Source organism: Palaemon carinicauda, chromosome 14 (assembly GCF_036898095.1).
Source record: "Palaemon carinicauda isolate YSFRI2023 chromosome 14, ASM3689809v2, whole genome shotgun sequence".
NCBI lineage: Eukaryota > Metazoa > Arthropoda > Malacostraca > Decapoda > Palaemonidae > Palaemon > Palaemon carinicauda.
In genome coordinates this window covers 46,182,852-46,201,295 of record NC_090738.1, presented here as the reverse complement: position 1 = coordinate 46,201,295, position 18,444 = coordinate 46,182,852, and the positions used below count along the sequence as shown (strand labels likewise).

The 18,444-nt window shown below is 43.4% G+C and overlaps 1 protein-coding gene across 2 annotated transcripts in view; it reads left to right on the top strand.

The window, feature by feature from the left end:
- The window catches only part of LOC137653567 (small glutamine-rich tetratricopeptide repeat-containing protein alpha-like), a 179,015-nt gene that overhangs the window by 109,803 nt on the left and 50,768 nt on the right, over positions 1-18,444 (top strand). For both annotated transcript variants that reach the window (XM_068387075.1, XM_068387073.1), the window contains exon 6: positions 1,350-1,476. In XM_068387075.1, the coding sequence (XP_068243176.1) occupies positions 1,350-1,476 (127 nt within the window). The remainder of the gene's footprint in view (positions 1-1,349; positions 1,477-18,444) is intronic.

Sequence of the window (18,444 nt, the reverse complement as noted above, 5' to 3'; positions counted from 1 at the left end):
TTCAATGCTTTCTCGTTTTCTCTTTTTTCTTCAATCTCCCCCAATTTTTTCAACATTTTCCTATCTTGCAATAAACCACTTCCTCTTTTGTCTGTCTTGATTCCTGAAGAGGTATATCATTATTGGGATGGAAGTTCAATTTTTTAAGCTGAGTTTTGGAGCTGTGGTGGTATTGTTAACCACCCAATAATGTTTGGACCTGGGAGATACTATTATGCTGGTCATTTTGATACCTCCATGGCGGAACTATCTCTTCAAACTGGTCGGGGAATTCCAGGGGTCAGTTGATAAATGTCTGATACCTATAAATTGTCATTATAAAGCTGTATGTATGACATTAAAACACTAAGGTAAAGTAACCAAAATAAGGATGAATCTCAAGACATCCATTGAGATACTACCACTTGGGGTCCTTTGACTGTGCAGACAGTATTACATTGGATCACTCTCTCTGGTTATGGCTAATTTTTCCTTTTCCTACATATGCACCGAATAGTATAGCCTATTCTTTCCTCATTTTCCTCAGTCCTCATACACCTGACTACACTGAGGTTACCAAATACATTAATTGTTCAGTGGCTACTCTCCTATAGGTTAGGGTAGAAGAGACACACTAGCTATGGTAAGCAGCTCCTCTAAGAGAAGGACACTCCAAAATCAAACCAGTGTTCTCTACTCTTAGATAGTGCCATAGCCTTGGTACCATGGTCTTCCACTGTCTTGGAGTAGAGTTCTGTTGCTTAAGGGTACACTCAGGCACATGTTCTATCTTATTTCTCTTCCTCTTGTTTTTTAAGCTTTTACAGTTTTTATATGAAAGATTTATATTAATGTTGTTACTATTCAGGCACATATTCTATCTTATTTCTCTTCCTCTTGTTTTTTTAAGCCTTTATAGTTTTTATAGAAAAGATTTATATTGATGTTACTGTTCTTAAAATATTTCATTTTAATTGTTCATTACTTCTCTTGTAGTTTAATTCCTTCGTTCCTTCCCTCTCTGGGCTATTTATCCTTGTTGTTCATTACTTCTCTTGTAGTTTAATTCCTTCGTTCTTTCCCTCTGGGCTATTTATCCTTGTTGTTCATTACTTCTCTTGTAGTTTAATTCCTTCGTTCCTTCCCTCTCTGGGCTATTTATCCTTGTTGAAGCTCTTAGGCTTATAGCACTCTGCTTATCCGACGGGTTGTAGCTTAGCTAGTAATAATGTTAATAACGGGAACCTACAGTATCTCTTTTGTATCTTGGGGACGTATACTGTAGTTGTGTAACATTTTATAGAAAATCATGTTTTTTTTTTTTTTTCTTTTTTAGAATATTCGGAAAATTACTTTTTCTATTTTTTCAGGTGGTCTTGGCGGATTGTTTGGTGGGGCAACAGGTCCAGGTGGACCAGATTTGACTGGTTTATTAAATAATCCTGCTCTTATGAATATGGCTACCCAACTTATGTCAGATCCAAATATGCAGAGTATGTGAGTATAATCTCAACCTTTTTCATTTTGAAATATTTTTGTGTACTGTGGTTTAAATGTTTGTTTAATCTTGCCCTGTTTTGATACTTCTGTTTAATCCCAGTAGTCTTTATTTTAGTTGGGAGGTATACATACTGTACATAATTTCTTCCTACACAAATACATCCTTTAATATAGGAGAATGGTAACAGCAAAGCTGAAACATAGCAATTAAAGCTTTTAAGAAATAAAAAATCCGGCAGGAGGTACCTGTTGGCAGTGGGAGGTGAATCCCCTCCACCAGTTTACAGCTGCTCACTTTGATTTCAGCCATTGAAGAGTGCAGACATACCCTCTTTCTGTCTGACTTTTAACTTTGGCAAAATTTTAGTGCAAGCTTAATCATTTTTCTTTTTCTTTTCCTTTTCCAAATTTTGTTTTCATCATGCAAGTTATGTGGTCATACCCGAGAGAATTGCTTAAGACCTGCAGTACTTTCCTGAGTGGCATTGATGTTGATCCTCATTCGGTTTGCTGGTTCTACAGAGGTCATGTATGCACAGAGGACCTACTAAGTAATTAGTGCAGGGAATGGCCATCCTCCCGGTTGGTGAAGTTCTGTAGGAGGAAGAAGAAGAACCCAAAGAAGGATTCTTCACCTTCGGGGTTGTCCTCGAAGTCGAAGAAGGCAAGGCCTGTTCCTCCTTCCCCTGACTCTCCTTTTTGACTTCTCAAATCAAAATTATTAGAATTATTGTCTTTATTTAAATTATTATTATTAAAAATATTTAATTTTTATTATTAAAAGTATTTAGATTATTATCAAAATTAAAATTATTATTCATATTATTTCAAGTAAGAGTGATTACACTTTAACCCTCGGGCAAGCTCAGGAAGAGGGAGATGTTGCCAGTTCTCCTAGTAAATTGATGGCACCTCCTCCTCTGGGTGAGCCTTTTCTTTTTCAGAAGGTGGAGGCACTGCGAATATTGTGGCTATCTCTCAGCATTCAGGGCTCCCCGTCGGAAATTAACCTACAATGTTTCCTGGCTTTGAGATGACCAGCAGAAGACATTTCTTTAGATGGGTCTCTTCAGGAGCAGTCAGCTGTCATCCCCCCCCCCCACCCCCGTATTCAGCACTTTAGCAGAGGAACTTCCACCTTCCCCTCTGACTTTCCAGAAGGCATTTTCAAGGGCAGCAGCTCGTCACTCGTCTGTTTCCTACAAGCGTTCTTGCTCTTGAGAGCGTGCTCCTCAGGTCGCTCCCCAGCCTCCTCACATATTTTCCTCTGCGCAGGTTGATATCTAACTGTCTCGCAGACAATCACCATCTCGTCAGCCTTGTAGATGTTCCAGATCTTCCAGTCGGACTCCTAGACCTCTGACCAATGTTTCACCTTCTGGGAAGAGGAGAGCTTATCATTCTATTTCTGCTCACGATAGCTCTGGCGCTTCTCCAACTTGCTGTCGTTGTCATCACCCGTCGCGGGCGTCAGGCAATCACTCTTCAGTAGATTCCTCTAGATCTCCTAGCAGGTCTCATAACAGAAAGTGTCATCTTTCTTTGACATATCACAGTTGAGCTCAGCGCTCCAGTTTCTTGTCCAGCTCCGCTTCACCATTGTGTTTCACCAAAATTTGCCATCGCAGTTAAGCATAGCCTTGTGCTCCAGTCACGTTTTGCCATGGCATTCCGGGCACGCCTTGCCCTTGTGCTCCAAACACTATTTGCCTTCATGCTTTAGCAAGTGATCTTCTACAGGACACTCCAGACAAGTTTCTCCTTTGTGTTGCGCTCTGCACTCCAGGTACTCGTATTGTCATCGTAGTTCATTGTCTTTTTGAGGACGAGGAGCTTTCTTCTTATCCAAATAGATCTCACTTCAGTAGGATGGAGCGCTCTCCTTCAAATATGAAGGACAGCAATCAGAGAGACTCCAGATGATCCCCAAGCATGTCACCTGCAAGAGTTAGTAGGGGTAGATTACCATCTAACCCTTTCTCCCCAAGTGAGACAGAAGATGACTCCATCGACAGAAAGGAGCTTGTGCTTCCTCTAGCTGTGGTAACCTCTTGATCCTTCACCAACATGAAGAATTTCAACTCTTCTAGGGTCCTTTCGACTTTGCAAATTGAAACAGTGCCAGTCTAAATAGGACAATTCACTGTCCCCGATCTCTATGGTCAACATTAGCTCAATGCGAAGGGACAGAAGTTGAGCTCAGGATACTCCTCCCAGAGAAAATATGAGAACGAGAACACATAGGGTTTCTTGTTCTCCACGAGATATCTCTTTCTTGGACAACTATAGGCTGTGTCCGATCGAGTTTGATCGTTCCAAGCCAGCAGCTTCCTCTTCAAGGACTACGAACAAAAGGAACCCACATCTCAGAGGACTAGAGACTGTCTCCTTTCTCTACAGGTACCTTAAACAAAGACAAGACAAAATCAAATGTGCAGAAGTAGGCTCCACCAGGTGACCCCAAGGAAACATCCACAGACTGTGAGGCTTTGTCTTCCATCTGCCTTGCGCTTAATCCTAGAGGACGTACTGTCTCCTTCATGAGATATAGAGGCATTAGAAGAGAACTACGATTCTAAGGACTCAGATGGGATTACTCTTCAATCTGCAGGCCCTGAGACTTCAGTGACTAAAGAAGAAGAATCCAAGTCTTCTTTCTTCAAGGTGTTGAGGAAAATCTGAGGAGTTAATGGCTTGGGCGAGGCATTTCAATCTCCATCAAAGGCCTGGAAGGCATACATCAACCTTCTGTACCATGCCCCTCCCAACTCGTACCTCAACTAGAATTTCCCTGGTCTACCTTAGCCAAGGAAATTTTGGAGAAGGTTTATGACCAGGGAACTGGAGGAAAGGACTCTAAAGTCAGGCATGTCCTCTCATCTCATACTTAGTTTGCTGTCTAAGCAGAAGAAGTATTACATAATCTTCCGGGCACTGCTATAACCACTTAAGATAGATCGCAAGGTTGTTGACATTACTTAGTCTGCTCTTCAGAGAGGCTTTTGTCAGTCAGGGTCTCCCTCTCCCAGGCAGATGAATCTTCAATGGAAGCCAGAGCTATAAACACCCTCCAGGCCACTTTCTGGATTGACCACTTGTCTGGCACAATCAGTTATGTGGCAGTTACAAACTTGACCAACTCTACAAAGAAGGAGACATGAAATGACTTCATGTTAACAGGAGGCTGAGTACATGAGTCGTCAGGCTGCCAACCAGTAGGTATTGAAGTGTCGTAAAGCCGTGACTTCAAGGATACATACGTGCATCAGCCATCGGGAGAAGCTGGACCTGTGTAATGTTTTGAAGACCCTGTTGCTGTTTCCACTTGAGGACATCCCGAATACAATGGAAGACAGGACTAAGGAGACACATGACTCACTGATGCAAAGGGCTGTGTCATTTCGGGCACCCCTGAGGTAGACCTCAGGGCAGCCCAGGAAGAAAAGTAGTCTTAAACCACAGCCCATTCTGAAGAAGCTCTCCCAGTACCTCCTCTCGTCAGATCCAGGGACATCGCCGAAGTAGGGTAAGGGCAAAGGAAAGCGCATGCACTAGGGCTACAGGAGTTGGTGGTTCCACGCAGCAGAGGAATAGAATGCCCTGGTCTTACACTCAGGATACCTCCTTCCATTCACCAGCTCTCTCCCTCTGAATCCTTCTCCAGTGTCGATGTCATCCTATTGTTGGGGATCGACAGAACATCTTGCCCTTCAACAGGAAGTAGGATAGGTGTTTGAGAAGGACGCCCTACAGGAGGGTGAGGTCAGGTCAGGTCAGGTCGTGCTGCTTCTTCAGTCAAATCTTTCTTGTGAAAAAGCTGTCTAAAGGCTGAATACCAGTCATCGATCTTCTTGTTCTAAACATGTTTATCCATCAGACCACTTTCAGAATGGAAACACTAACCAGTCATGCAGGCGATAAGATCAGGGGACTTCCTGATAATGGTGGACCTCAAGGAAACTTATTTCCAGATACCTGTTCTCCTCTCGTCCCAGAAATACCTTCAAGTAGTAGTTAATGGGAAGGTTTTGTAATTCAAGGTCCTATGTTTAGGTCTGTTGACAGCTCCGCAGGTCTTCTCAAGGTTATTGTAGCTGGTATTGTCTTGGACCCACACCAACAAAATCAGGTTGCTTCACTACCTGGATGATGAGTAGATTCTTGCAGAATCAAGAGAAAGCAAGCCTGCTAGTCTAAGACAAACTTCTTGCCTGTTGTCAAGATTTGAGGATCTTGATAAATTGAGAAAAGTCTGGCTCATCATACTTGGGAGTAGAATTAGATATTGTACAAGGAAGAGTTTCCATTATAGGACAGGATATTGTACATGCAAAAAGTATCTTTCTGCCCTTCCTGCGTCAGTCACATCTACCAGCTCGTCAATGGTAGACACTTCTCGACCATCTGATGTCTCTGGAACTGGTTGTTCCCGGAGGTAGGCTTCTCTTGTAGTCTCTTCATTGGCAGCTGAAGTCATCATGGTCTCAACATGTGGACGATCCTCTAGCTTTAGAGGCTATCAGAGGGGGTACCAAGAGGGATCTCAAATACAGTAGTGGGAGGAGTCAAACCTTCAAAGGGGAAATTAGCACTCGGTTTTTCCTCTGGAGTTTCAGCTGTTTACAGATACGTGTAAGAAAGACTGAGGAGCTCACCTGGGTCATCATATGGTATCAGGAGGAACTTGGTCTGAGTAAAACTGACAAGTTCACATTGACATTGTGGAGTTAAAGATAGCCTGGCTGGTTCTTCTAGAATTTTTCCCTCTTCTCTAAGGACACTATAGTGGTTAGCGGGCTGCTACTGGCAATACTTGTGGGCGGTTTATCAGGAAGCCAACCTCATTCTACGACCATACAACTATTCGCAGTGGGCCACAGACAAATTCATCAGGGAAAAGAAATACAAATGATATGGGCTCTTTTCACCACCCCTTTTTGATTATGGGCAAGGGGAATCCAACTGCAAAATAAGAGGTTCAAGCAATCTGTGACAACTCGGATAAGGCTTTCTGGCTGTTGCTGTACCTAGCACACAAACTGCTTATTGTCAGAATGCCGACCACTCGCTAGCTTAACTATAATAAAATAGAAATTACTATATAGCTTGAATTTCAGGTAAGATCAAATTAATTTACTAATAAAGGAATAGACAATGATAGGCTAAGGAGCATGCCACCATCTCATGTTTAGGGTGAACCGTAGTCAAAACACTATTATAAAGAACAACAGTATTTCAAAATAAAAAAGAAAATAGATATAAGTTGCCTACACATTTGGTATTCCTATACTTTATCAATATAAAGTCATAAGTAACCAGATATATAGGAAACACATTTATCTAACGATATATACTGTATACAGTTTATAGTTTGTATGTGAATATAAACCAGGAATTGCTATGGTAATCAATGTTACGCAATAATTTTGTAGTCAAGCAAGAGATAATAGGCAAGAAGAAGCTTGGTTAAATATAAACGAAGGAATATGTCTGATTTTCTATTTTCACAGCAGAGCAGAAAGTCAAAGCTGCTCGCTCTGACTTTGGCATAATTCTCAGTATGTACTCTCACTTCTGGATTCTTTTTTTCATACTGGAACACTTTGGCTCTAGATTGTGAATTATTTATTCACAGGAATTAAATAATTTTTTTTTTTTTTATAAAAACACTTAGATCATTATTACAGTACATCAAACTGTTCACAGTCTTGTTTCCTTTCATTTCTAAACCGTAACATGTTCCATGCCTTTAATACAGTACTGGTCACACCTGTAGATACGGGTTCTATACAGTACATCCAAGGTTAAAGTTCAAGGGATCTCAAAACCTATGGGATATTTTGTTTGCTGCAGAACATTCTTAACTGTCATCAAAAGCTACGAGCCCTACGGGGCATTGTGCCTGTCTAAAAAGATATATTTTGACATTAAAAATATTAGGGGTGAGACAGTACTGAATCAACAGAATTATACACTAAAAGAAGTTTTTAACTATTTGTATCTTCCCCAAATTAACATGATTAATTCTACAACACTTGTCAATGTTGACGAGTAACAACACCTGTGTAATGTCCTATATTTACAAGCAGGGAGGAACAATGTCCCTTTACCGGTACAATATCCAGCTGCAGCGTTCAAGGGTGCGTTTCAGCACCCATGGAACGATCTCGATACCTGTGCTTTTCTACCGTTTTGTCTTCTAAGAAGGGTTCTAAACAGAGTTTAAACATCTCAGAACATGTACAGTGTATGACTCTCAACACCGAAGTGGCCATCTTTTGCCAGAGACTAAAAAAAACTTCCTCGCCTTCCCAACCTTCTACGTCGACCATACGTCAGGATTTACCAAGGGGCAGTGAAGTCTCTACAACTTCACACTTGGAGGATATCCAGCATCTTCTCCGGGAGAGAGGCTTATCTCGAGAGACAGCACAGCGGATGTCTGGATACCTCCGTAAATCCTTGACAGCGGTCTACCAGGCTAAGTGGGCCATCCTTTGTGGTTGGTGTTGTAAAGACCTAACCAAGGAGGGGAGTGAAGTAGACGCAGGTTTGCGCGAACTGTGTTTATTGGTTCTCTTTGACAGTCTTATATGGCTTGTGCGAGCAGTTAGGTACTACAACAACGTCTCCTTCGCCTCTTTGAAAAAAGAGAATGTGTTTTCTTAGTACTCTTCAATCACTTATGCTTAATCTAAAAACTTACAAACAATATACATACATGTATCAATGAAAGGAGGAAAACATAAGGAACATGATGGCGTACATTTCAAATAAAATATTGTAATAGTCAGACAGCAGAAGATGTATTTATTACTCAGCCTTTTTTACATCATTAATTGTTTCTTAATTAACTTTGACACATTACATAGTGTACTTCATGAGTATACCTGACGCATTGATAATTTCTCTCTATGAACAATACATAATGATATCTGCACAAGTGTTCGTTTGATATGAAATGAGGATTATAATATATTGAAGAAACACATTGCCTCTAAGTTTCTTGGAGGGTCAAATGTTTAACACTCGTCCCGTACATGCATCCCCACCCCTTAATTAGTGGAGTTGTTTTTACACGCGGGTAGATAAGCTACTTTTAGGCGGTTGATAGACACCCAAGGGGCACAGCCCTCCATTTGAATTTTGAATGCTTTTTCACTTCTTTCTAATACACTGTATGGGCCCCTCATGCGGGGTTAGTTGGGTGATGGTCAACTCAAACGAACGCATGGGGGACATTGAATAGGTTTGGTGGCACATATATTTTTGTGACATTGGAATACGACTTTCACAGGCATAATTTTTTCTATGGCATTTCGTACGTCCACTAAATCCTGCAGCTCGTTGATGCCTGGAAGGAAATCCGTTGGTATTCGTATTACTTGACTGTACAGTGATTCAGCTAGTGACGTATCAAGTGCCGCATGGGGGTTGGTACAGAGACATAGCAGTACCTAGGGTAGGTTGGCGGTGCCAGTGTTGACCTTGACACTTAGCCATAAGAGATGCCTTTACCGTCCAGTAGAAATGTTCCACCACGCCATTTACCTCGGGGTTATATGCTGTAGTGTGATGGAAGGATGTTTCCACAAATGCGACTAATGCCTCCGAGAGGCGTGACGTGAAACTTGTTCCTCTATCACTCACAATGGTTTCTAGGACACTTGTTGAGCCACCCACTGAATAAGAGCCTTTGCATAACTCTCAGCCGTTAGGTGACGGGGTTGACCTACTCTGGCCACCTTGTATTTCTATTAGCTATTGTAAATAAATATCGGTATCCCTCTGACGGAGTCAGGGGAACCACTATATCCACATGAATGTGAGTTAGACGTCTAGCTGATAACTTAAATTTTCCCAAGCCAGTTTCTACGTGCTAGCTTACTTTCGCCTTCTGACAAGAAATATTCCCTACACCAAACCTTTATATTTTTCATATTCCTCCATAAATATCTCTGTCATTGTTTTCATTGTTGAACAATCTTATGGGTGAAAGAGATTATGCACATTTTCAAAAGCAGCCTTTCTGAAAGGCAACGACAGGTAAGGGCGCACCCTTCCTGTACTTATTTCGCACTCCAGGGAAAGCCCCCAACTTTGCTGTATAAGAAATCCACTTCAAATTATTGTCCTCACAAAGGAGGTGCACAAATTCTTTGTTATTCACTTGATATACCGCAATATCATTGTAATTTATTCCAAGCTTCACTGCGTGTATGACGTTCTGTGAGAGGGCATCTGCCACTGAGTTTCCCCTAATGTATGTAATCCAGCAGGGAAATTCCACGATGGCTGAGAGCTGGTATTGCTGATGGGGAGACCATGCATCTGAGGTTTTTCTTATTCAAACTGTGTTTATTGGTTCGTTCATCCGTTCGTATTGTATTAAAGCCAACACTTCTTGTTGACATGGGCCTTTCCCTTGGTCAGCCCATAGGTAACCTGCAAATTGTAAGGTAGGTTGTTTATTGGTCCTCTCTGACAGTCTTATATATGGCTTGTGTGAGCGGTTAGGTATTACAATTACACCTCTGTCTCCATTGCCTCTTTGAGAAAGAGAATGTGTTTTCTCAGTACTCTTCAATCACTTATGCTTAATCTAGAAGTGTACAACCAATGTACATACATGTATCAATGAAAGGAGGAAAACACAAGGATCATGATGACTTACATTTCAAATGAAATATTGTAATCATCAGACAGCAGAAGATGTATTTATTACTCATTATTACTCAGCCCTCTTTACTTTATTAATTGTTGCTTAATTGATTTTGACACATTACATAGTGTACTTTGAGTATACTTGACGCAAAGATAATTTCTTTCTCTCTATGAGCAATACATAATAATATCTGCACAAGTGTTTGTTTGTTATGAAGTGAGGATTACAATATATTGAAGAAACACACAGCCTGTATCTGCTCTTGGAGCCACTGTTCCACTAATTGACAACTTATTGTTTTAGCTCAGTAAGAAGAAACGCTGCTCCATTTCTGCGGTAAAAGGCTATAGCTCGATCTTGAGCCAATTCTTTAGACTTAAGGGAGTAGACTTTTTTTCTTTAGAGGAACTCTGTGCTCATACAGAACTTTGAGCAGTCCTGCCCTCCAGTTGAAGTGAGTCCACCATCCTAAAATGTCATCAAAGTCTAGCTTTCCTTAAGAATGGCACCCTACAAACTGTTAAGGCAACCCTCACATATTACCTTGAAACCTGTGTTCCTGCTTAAATTAGCCTCTGTTAAGTGTGTCCGTGAACTTCATGGACTCTCACTCAAGATCACCCATTCAAGAGGTGGAGGTACGTATCTCTTAGCTTCGTCCTTGGGTTTGTTGCCAAAACCCAGACTCCGTCGTGGAGCGACCCGCAATTTTTATCTTTTCAGGTTTTAAGTCTTCGAGAGGTAACCAAGGTTCCCGACCAGCTGTTACTCTATCCTGTAAGGGCATTGAGGGCCTACCTCAAATGTACCAGGGCAGCCAGACCTCACCTGCAGTATCTTTTTATCAGCTCAAGAAGGTATAAAAGAAAATTGCAAAAAACACCTTTTCCTTCTGGTTAAGGGAAGTTATATCATGCCCTCTTTCGTCCCCAATCTGAGTGTGGGATATAAGTTAAAGCCTGTGATTTTAGAGACATTACCACCTCACTGACCTTTAACCATAGTTTCTTTGTAGCACAAGTTCTACAGGCAGGTGTCTGGAAACAACAACCTTTACAGCCTATTGCCTGCAGGATGTAACTCGCAGGTCCAAAAGGACTTTCACTATTGGACTTGCAGTAGCTGCTCAGCAGGTGGTTTAGCTACCTCAGCTCCTCTTACAGGACAAGTAATTCAGGTCGAGAGCCAAGGTTACAAGTAAGTCAAGGATGAAAGTCATGAACAAGTGTCCTTTTCATTTCTTTCAATCTTCCCTTCTCTTGGGTTACAGCTTTGGAAGCCTTGCCAGCTGAACTCGACCTGAAATGGAGGTAAGATCACGATTGCTTTCTGCTACCTTTGTGTATAAACACATGAAAGTCTTTTCCCCCACAATCTTTTGAGGGGAGTGTGATGTATCTAGGAAAACCTATTACTCCATAAATTGGTTTCCTTTGCATCAGTTTTGGAAAAGTTCTTTACTTTGCCAGGTTTACAACACAGAGGGTGCTAGCTCAAGCTCAACCGCTTTGAGACAAGGGGTCGAGTTTGTCCTTAAGTATACTTATGGTTTACAAGGTTGAAGGGACCTGATTTATCAGTATTATATGCAAGAGTCCTTAGTTCCTGGGTTAAGTTCTAGCCAGTTGGAATGGGGACTTCTGCCCGCCTAAAAATTAGTTTCCTGTAATAAAGGACAATGGTTTGTATTTGTATTTTTCCTAACTATACAAACCTAAGTCATTAACTCAAACTTTCCCATCAAGACCATCCCCTAATTAGTTACTGCAATCAAAGTAGGTAGCTGTGAGCTGGCGGAGGGGTCGCCTTCCCTCAGCCAATAGGTAACTACTCTCAACTCTCATTATCCGAGGTTAATTAGTTTCCGAAACAGCAGCCTATTTCAAATTCACACGTACGAAACAAGTTTTCCCTATAAGAATGCATAGTGAGTCTAATGTGGACCTCAAGTTCCCAAATTTTTTCATATGATTAGATAAATGATATTTGTCCTCAAATTAATAAATGTGTTAACTATGCATTATTATATATAATAACCCTGTGTTTGAAAATTGAATTAATATCAGTATATGGTGAATTGTAGTTGGTATTTCTTTGAGTTGTGCCATTGAAAGTGGGATCTAACCTACCATAGATGTGTAATCGTAAGTCAATGTATTGTTACCACATTATTTAAACTAAGTAAATGCCCTATGTATTGTTCTGTATAAATAGATAACTCCTGAGTGTATCCAGTAATAATGTTTGTAATAATCACACACAGTATTAGTATCGTATTAAGAATTAAAAACAGCGAATTTCAATGTTTTCCATTGTTTACATTTATCAGCTGATTGAGACAAACTTCCAAATGTTATTTTTATTTCCTAAAAGAAACCATTATTACTTGTACCATCATTTGTTCGGTAACTGGAATACAGTATGGTCCCAGTATTCGCTGGGGTTACGTCCTTCACACACACACACACACACACACACACCCGTGAATGTGGAAAACCACAAATTTAGGACGCGTTTTTAAAATGCCTATGTATGAGATCATATACGCCACTAAAAGCTTCCCGAACACTTTCTAAAGACAGTTTCACTCATTAATACAGTAATAATTTAGTAATATTGCAGTGATATTGTATAGTCAATTTCTTTTAATGAGCCGCACACGGACTCGTAGGGGTGTCCTTTTAGCTCGGAAAAGTTTCCTATTGCTGATTGGTTGGACAAAATCATTCTAACCAATCTGCGGTTAGGAAATTTTTCTGAGCTAAAAGGGTACCCCTGCGAGTCTGTGCAAATGCGCCTCATTAAAAAAAATTTACTTGGTTATATCGCATGCAGTTATGTATTTCACTAATGTAGTAATGATAATGTAAATACATTTTAATTTTGTACTATAATATTTTCATAAAAAAGAAACGTAAGTGCAGAAGGACAGTAACTCCGCATAGCATTGTTACCCATACTTATAACTGTACTGAAGAGTTGTTTTCTATGCGAACATATATATTAGAATCAACACAAAATGGAGTAAATTTAAGGCAAACTTAGATAGATAATTACAGTGTGAACAGTTCAGGTAATACCTGTAATATAACATTATTAATACATGGTCACAAAAAATATGCACTCTACATATTGTACATACATGAAGTATATGCATTTATATAAAAAAAAAAAATGCCTACTGTAATGCGATATTTCAAAAAAAAAATTCAATAATGTTTGTGTACTCACCAATAATGAATGATAATGAAGTGATGATAAAATTTGCTCTGCCATACAAACGATGATGATGATAACACTAATGTATGGCACAACTTAGCTGTGAATTTGAATGTTTCAAAAGGCTTTTATTTGTACATGTGCATGTAGTGAAGATTTAAGGTTTGTTCTTTGACAGAGTTTGCTCTCTCTCTCTCTCTCTCTCTCTCTCTCTCTCTCTCTCTCTCTCTCTCTCTCTCTCTCTCTCTCTCTCTCTCTCTCTCTCTCTCTCTCTCTCTCTCTCTTTTGCCTCGCAAGGTTGTGTAATAGTGCTTATTTTTTTTTCAGTTTTTATTTTCTTTTGGGGATTTGATTTAGAAAATATGTATTTTCTATTATATTAACTGACATTTGTATTTTAAGATTATCAACCAGTTAGGGTGAATTTGAGCGTTTTTCTGCTAGAAAGAGGCCTATTTGTGTAGTGAAAATTCGCAAATTTGCGGGGCTACTATGAATTAAAAAAAAAAAACTTTAGGAGGCAAACTAGCGAATATGCTTAGCCGCGAACCGTGAATCGGCAAGGGGATGCTGTACAAACCTACGCTAGTTATTTAGGGGTATTACTTTCGGCGAAGATGAAATGACGAGCCATTAAAATTTAGCGTGGGTTAACTACCCATACCGCTAGTTAGAGGGGGGGGGGTAGGAGTGGTAGCTTGCTACCGCTCCCACTCGCACACCGGTGATTTAGCTCACTTCGCTTTTGGCTCGGATGATGTACAGTCGTTGCCGTTCCTCATCCTTCACCGTCATTATTTGACTGCCATTTAATTCTTTTGGGCTTTTTCTCTTTTGATAGTGTGTGTGTGTTTTGACTTCTGCGACCATGCGCACCTTCCCTGGACTCGATGGTCGGACGTGCGGACCCTATATGCCGGCCGTGGAGACCGATCGTCACACCTTGCAGAGGTCAACGGTGTGATAATAGCATCCATTGTAGTGAGTGTCGGGAGTGGTCTGCCTCCCAGTGGGAGAGGTTTGGACGACAACGGAAGAAGAGGTTTAAGCGGGATATTTCTCTTTCGAAGGTTCCTTCGAAGGAGGAAAAACCCAAGGCCTCTTCTTCCGTTTCCCAAACTTCCTCTGAAGCTCCTACTCGTACAGCCTCTTCCGAGAGACCGTCAAGAGTAGTGTAGACCCTTTTAATTGCGGTCAACCCCGGTCCTCGAGAGATGGTGTTGCTTCCCCTAACGAAGCTGCCCCACCTCTCCCCCCAGGTGAGTCCTTGTCTATGTCTTCTGTTTTACAGGTATGATCATTCTTTGGGGCTTTTGGGTCTGCCCTCCAAGGACTCCTTGCTGCAGCTCTTCCTCGGGGCTTTTGGGTCCACCCTCCAAGGACTCCTTGCTGCAGCTCATCCTCTAGGGTGCAAGTGTGCAGCCGTCGTAGTTGACTTGGGAGATAGATCCTGTTGCGCTTGTTAACGTTGTGTGGTGTCAAAGGTGTCTTCTGTGGTTTCTGCCAACGCCCCTGCTCCTCCAGACTCTCGAGCTGTTGCTGCCGACCTATTTTCCCCTGTTCCTGATCATCCTTTGAGGGGAAAACTTAGACCTACGTCTGTTTTTCCTGCGAGAGTTTCTTCCCCTCACGGGAGTTCTCTCATAGAGACTCCTCTTTGGAGGACTGCTGCTACTCATGGTCACCTTGCTGATCCAACAGCCCCTAGAGGGCATCTCCGTCGCAGAGCTTGCTTCTTCAGCACTTCAGCCTCGTCATCGCAGCTGTCCCCCACAGAGGAGTATCTGTTTCAGTCGTCTTTTGGTCCTCGACCTTCACCTGTTCCGGACCTCCTCCCAACGACGCTGCTGCTAGTCCTCGGATTTCGGTCCTGGACTCTTCTGTAGATCGTTCACGATCTCCATCGGTGGATGTTTGCCCTTCGGAAGGGCACATCCCTGATCTTGCTTCCTACCAACTGACCTGCCGACCTACCATCACCGTTCCTGTCTCCGGTACAGCCTCCTTAGGCCCCATGTAGGCGTGCAGCTGTGCGCCAACGCTCTCTAGCTCGCCAGCGCCCTGCAGTGCACTAGCACTCAACAACATCTCGTCAGCGCCAGCCTGCTCCGTCATGCTTTACTGAGCGCCCACGCTCTACAACGCTTCGGCGCGCGTTAGACAAACAGCCTTCACCTGCTCGTCCTCAGCTTCTTCCAGCGCAACCTCACCACAAAGAGCAACGTTTGCTAGCTCGCCTGCGATCGCTGGCACAAGAGCGCTCGCCAAAACCTCAGCGTGCGCTGCGCATCTTCTGTCTCCGGCTCGTCAACGCTCTCCTATACGACAGCTACAGCGCTTTCCTGCGTGCCAGTGCTCTCCAGCGTGCCAGTGCTCTCCAGCGCGCCAGCACTCTCCTGCACGCCAGCATTCTCCCGCGCACCAGCACTCTCCAGTGCCAAAGCTTCCAGCTGCTCTCTAGCAACCTCCTGCGCCGCGTTGTACTGCACCCCCGCGCTCTCCTGCACAGTCTAAGGGGATTGCACAACACCCTGCATATGGTCTTACTGCGCGCCAACGTTCTCCAGCACACCAGCGTTCTCCTGCCCACTTGCGCTCGCCAATGCACCAGCGGTCCACAACGCGCAAGCGCTCACCTGCGCACTCACGCAGTGAACAGCAACAGGAACATCACATTGACAGGTTACCATCGCCTCGTTCCCCTCCCTGCAAATGCCGTTCAGCGCATCCGCCGGGAAAAGGGGATCGGGCCTCTACAGAAGGGTTAAGGATTCCGAAACTGCCTTCCTCCAAGGTGGACCCACCTACAGCAGAGACTCCTCGTAGGGAACCTTTGGTCCCTTTCCTTTCAGGGGATCTGTCTGATAGTGCGTCAGTCAGTCAGCAGCCATAGTTCAGTGCTATGGTTGGGGCAGTGGTACAGGCCATCAATCCAGCTCTCTTTGGCCACTCTTCAGAGCATCCTACAGCTCCAGCAGACCCTCTGCAAGGAACCATGACTACTTTGTCTTCCCTGAAGAGGAAAAAAGGAGTCACAGACACGGTCACTTCCTCGAAGCTAAAGCTGACTCCGGTTAGACCATCATGGCCAGCTCCTCCTGCCTCTTTCTCCGGATACTCTCCTGCCTCACCTTTGCTGATGGAGTCGCATGAGGAAAGGACCTCCTCCCTTCCACCTTCGGAGGAAGCCTCCCCTCACACGGAGAGTTCCCCACCACCAACGGAAATCATTTGGGGACACGGCATCTTGGCCTTCGATGCTTGAGTCTTACCTCCTTTCTCGGAAGGAGTCCAAGGACTCCAAGACTCTTCCAAAGTCCTCTTCTCGGATTTCTAAGTCTGCAGAGACAGCCGGTCAGTCGAGGGATGTCCGCAACCCACCCCGAGAAGAGCTGTCGAGGATGGAAGGAGACTTCACTGCAAGTTCAACGTCGGAAGGAGAGCAAAAAATAAGAACATGCATTCTGGCAGGTTCTGATTTTCATAAGGATTCTCAGTGGGTTTACCGACCCAGAGATACCCCCAAGAAAGGGCCAGGACACGGTCTTAGACCGTGTCTTTGACACCCAGAAGCCCTCAAACAGCCTTGACCTGGTCTCAAGGGCTGAAGGGTGCCAGGGCTAAGATCTCCCTACAGCTCTCTGAAAATGCCTCCTCCCAACGTTCCGGCTCTACCAATAAGCTTCTCCCACCTCATGTCCAACAGATGATGTATTTTGAGATTCCGGATGAGCCTCGTGCAGCTCTTCCTCTCCATCACTCCTTGGAAGAGCTCACCAAGGGAGTCTCTCTAGAGAGAGACTCCAACCGACAGGTCTCTTTCTCGGCAAATGAGATCCTTAACCAGAAGGTCACGAAGTACACCATGCAGGCTACTTCGTGGCTTAATGTCTGGTTAGGGACCTTGGGAATCCTGGTACGAACTGAGGATTTCTCCAAGGAATGTACCAGAAAAGCAATGGAAACTTTCCTGCTCTGAGGCACTCGCATGATCGAGTTTTTCGCCCACCAAGTTTTGAATTTGTATATGAATACCATCCTGAAACGTCGGGACGTGGTGTCTTGAGAGGTTGCATCAATACTGTAATTCCCAAATGGCGAGATCGCTAGGCTCAAATATTCCTCTCTAGAGGGAGCCCATCTATTCGAGCCTAAGGACGTGGAACATGCTGCTGAGGGATGGAGGAAGTCCCATCAGGACTCCCTATAAACCACTAGCTCCTCAGCAGTCTCGTCCAGTCAAAACCACGATGGACAAGACAGCAGCCAAGACCACAGTGTGTAAGAAGCCCTTTCCTGCCAAGGACAGGAAAAGCTCCAAGTCCTCTAGGGGAGGAAAATATCCTAGAGGGAGCGGCCGAGGCTGAAAACGCTAGGATAGGCACTCCCCTTACTTGTCCACCAGTAGCGGGATGCCTGCAAAGTTGTTCGGACAGGTGGAAGCAACTCAGGGCCGAACCCTGGACAATCTCTGTGATTCGACTTGAGTATTGCATCCCGTTCATAATATCTCTCCCTCCCCTGACCAGGAATCCAGTGTCTATAGACTCCTTTGTCATGGGATCAGCAAAGGGGCTGGCCCTTTGGGCAGAAGTCCAGACTCTGTTGAAGAAGGACGCTCTCCAGGAGTTCCTCGATGGGTCCCCAGGCTTCTGCAGTCGACTCTTTCTTGTGAAAAAGGCTTCTGGAGGCTGGAGACCATTCATTGACCTCTCTACTCTGAACAAATTTGTCAAATGAACTCTGTTCAACATGGTGACAGCAGACACGGTCAGACTAGTGGTAAGACCACAGGACTTTATGTGCACACTGGACCTAAAGGATGCTTACTTCCATATCCCAGTCCATCTGTCTTCAAGGAATTGCTTAAGATTCAGCCTAGTTCAAGGTGATGTGCTTCGTTCTTTCCACAACACCAAGTTTTCACCAGAGTGTTTGCCCTAGTATCATCTTGGGCATACAGGATTGGCATCCGTCTCCATCGTTATCTGGACGACTGGCTGATCTTAGCAAATTCGATGTCAACCCTTCTTCAACATCGGGACCAACTTCTGAGGCTTTGCCAAGGTCTGAGGATCATG